Source organism: Alosa sapidissima, chromosome 18 (genome assembly GCF_018492685.1).
Source record: "Alosa sapidissima isolate fAloSap1 chromosome 18, fAloSap1.pri, whole genome shotgun sequence".
NCBI lineage: Eukaryota > Metazoa > Chordata > Actinopteri > Clupeiformes > Clupeidae > Alosa > Alosa sapidissima.
Window position 1 is genome coordinate 25,882,304 of NC_055974.1, and position 2,500 is coordinate 25,884,803.

Genomic DNA, 2,500 nt, shown 5'->3' on the forward strand with positions numbered 1-2,500 from the left:
TACTGAAGCCTATGTGTAAAGAGCTAAATTACCTAGATTGTCGTAGACGTTAATCACTGTAGGACAACTGAAACAACACAAAATAAACAGGGCCGTTGCTGGAAATATTTTATTCCTGTAGGCTACTACATTGCTGGTACATTTTGGAACAGTATAGCTACATTAACAAATTATCTTTAGGCTAATGTCTTCCAGTAGCCTATCGTATAGGTTACTTACTGTATATTAGTTGGCTTGTGCATGAATATGACTTGATGTTTTGTAGCCTACATTTTCATCAGTCTACAGTCTTTTAGCCCATCTTTACCATGATAACCCTTCCAAGATAGAACCCTTTCGACGCTCTACTTTGAGAGACCAACCACTCATGCCATCGGTGTTGAATTTTGGGCGTCTGATGGAAACTGATCAATCTGACCAACAATTAACATCGATTTGACACTCTTTTGCTGTCCGGGTTTACAAATCATTAATTTAGAACATTTAGGTTGCGCTATTTGTTATTATAATCACAGAGCGGCCTTACGTTATCATTACCACATCATTATATTATCACAATTAATAAAGTCATCATAATCATTATCGTCAGCATGGCATGTCACACAAAGCCTACCTGCTCCACCACTGAGTTCTTATCATGTAGCCTCAACTAGGCTCCACCACCTGCTCACTGTCCCTCTGCTCTGTATGCTTGCTTACTGTACATCCTCGTTCAAACTCAACAAACTTCAACATGTTGCTGACATATGCTAGCCTACTTGCAATGTTGTATTTTTGAAGCTTCTACATTGGTGTTACTTTTGCACTATTGTCACTACCGGCACCCGCCGCAATTTCGTGTAGGCAACTTCGATTCACATTTGATGCGCTCACAAAATCCTGGCTCTGAGTCAAAATGGGAGGGGTGGGGCCTGACGTGAGCTGTTATTGGATCAGTCGAGTGTCAATATGGAAATGTAACCAATGGGCCACTGATTGTCCTTCCTTTGGGCCGATCGTTGGCCAAAATGATTAAATTATATATATAGCCTATTCTATCGGCCCAAAAGGTGCGTCGGCCCAACGGGAAAATGCCCGGTATGCCAGATAGCCAGTCCGCCCATGCTCGGTACCGTGTTCTCTGTGTGAACTTCCTCCATCACTTCTCTCTTTCTCTTTCTCCATCACTTGCTTCTTTCAACTACAGAAAGTTTGCCAACTCTTAAACCCATCTGACAGTGAAACTATTGTTGGATTATCTGGTGGTTGCGTTGTGTTTCAGTGAAAGAGAAACCTCTTTGTTTTGCTCTTTAGATCTCAGTTGCAAATCAGGTCATCTACAGTTCATGTAGCCTTGGCCGTAGACCTGTTACAACAGTGTAAAATAGGCTTCAGTCTTCACTAGCATTCATTTCCAATTCACTCATTTAAATGCAGAGACCAAATTTCCCTCATGGGATCAAAAGAGTATATATACTATTTTGATTGGTTGTTCAAGACTCAATGTGACTTGAAAGCCAATAACAAGTCAATAAAACCTTCAATAAGCCCCGCCTCCTTGAGCGCAAACATCAGTAAAGCCAGAAACTTTTTTAATGAGGAGACACAGCACTCAAAAAATCCTCCATAGAAATGCATTGGGTTAGTTTGTAACGCCAAAAATGACAGTTGTCTACACATATCCCACCCTTCCGCGGCAAAACGTCAACATGTGAATACATTGAGCCAATCATGTGGTGTGTTGTGAATACATTGAGCCAATAATGTGGTGTGTTGTGAAGACATCGTGCCAATCATGTGTTGTGATCTTGCCGCTGGAGCAAGGTTGGTGTCGTGAAGCCTTGCGCACGTGCCTTTCTGTCGAAATAGATGCCCGGTAAGTGCCCAAAATGCACTGCAATATGGCCGCCAAGTGGAGGGACTTGCCTAAAAGGACTTTGGTAAAGCTGTCTACTTCAGATGATCCCACTTCCTGATTAGCATTTAAAACAGGAAGTTAGCACTTATGGAACATCTGTGTGAAATTGGGACAGTCTGGAAGGAAATCTAAAGTAACACAGTCTCCTATGAGCCGACTGTCCAGAACTCTCCTGTCCAGACTTACACTTACTCAGGTGAACACACTGGATTTTACAAACAAAAGACATTGGCACATAGTAATGTTGTGCAGTTATCTAAAACAGAGTCAGTAGAGATGGGGAAACTATCAGGTACTGTATGCTTGGCTTTGACCTGAGCTTGATCAGCTCCACACCTGTCTGCAGGGTTCTGTCATCAGTGTCCACCATTTTATTAATTGTGTCAGGTGAGTGTTACCTTAAACGATCAAATGTATATCAGAATGGCCCAGGTACTTACTGGAGGTCCTGGAGAGAGAGAGAGAGAGAGAGAGAGAGAGAGAGAGAGAGAGAGAGAGAGAGAGAGAGAGAGAGAGAGAGAGAGAGAACATGGGGTTATTTATCGGTAATAAAATTCACAGGCAAAAGATCAGGCTTATTCACTTGTCTTCACTTGTGTTATG

At 42.2% G+C, this 2,500-nt stretch overlaps 2 protein-coding genes across 9 annotated transcripts in view; one reads left to right on the forward strand and one right to left on the reverse strand.

Annotated features, from left to right (window-relative positions):
• LOC121690252 (C-type mannose receptor 2-like) overlaps nt 1–2,500 on the forward strand; it is a 1,098,322-nt gene that overhangs the window by 427,297 nt on the left and 668,525 nt on the right. The window lies entirely within an intron of this gene.
• Nucleotides 1–2,500, reverse strand: part of LOC121690247 (collagen alpha-1(XXV) chain) — a 211,598-nt gene that overhangs the window by 97,702 nt on the left and 111,396 nt on the right. For all 8 annotated transcript variants that reach the window (XM_042070701.1, XM_042070698.1, XM_042070700.1 and 5 more), the window contains exon 4: nt 2,338–2,345. In XM_042070701.1, the coding sequence (XP_041926635.1) occupies nt 2,338–2,345 (8 nt within the window). The remainder of the gene's footprint in view (nt 1–2,337; nt 2,346–2,500) is intronic.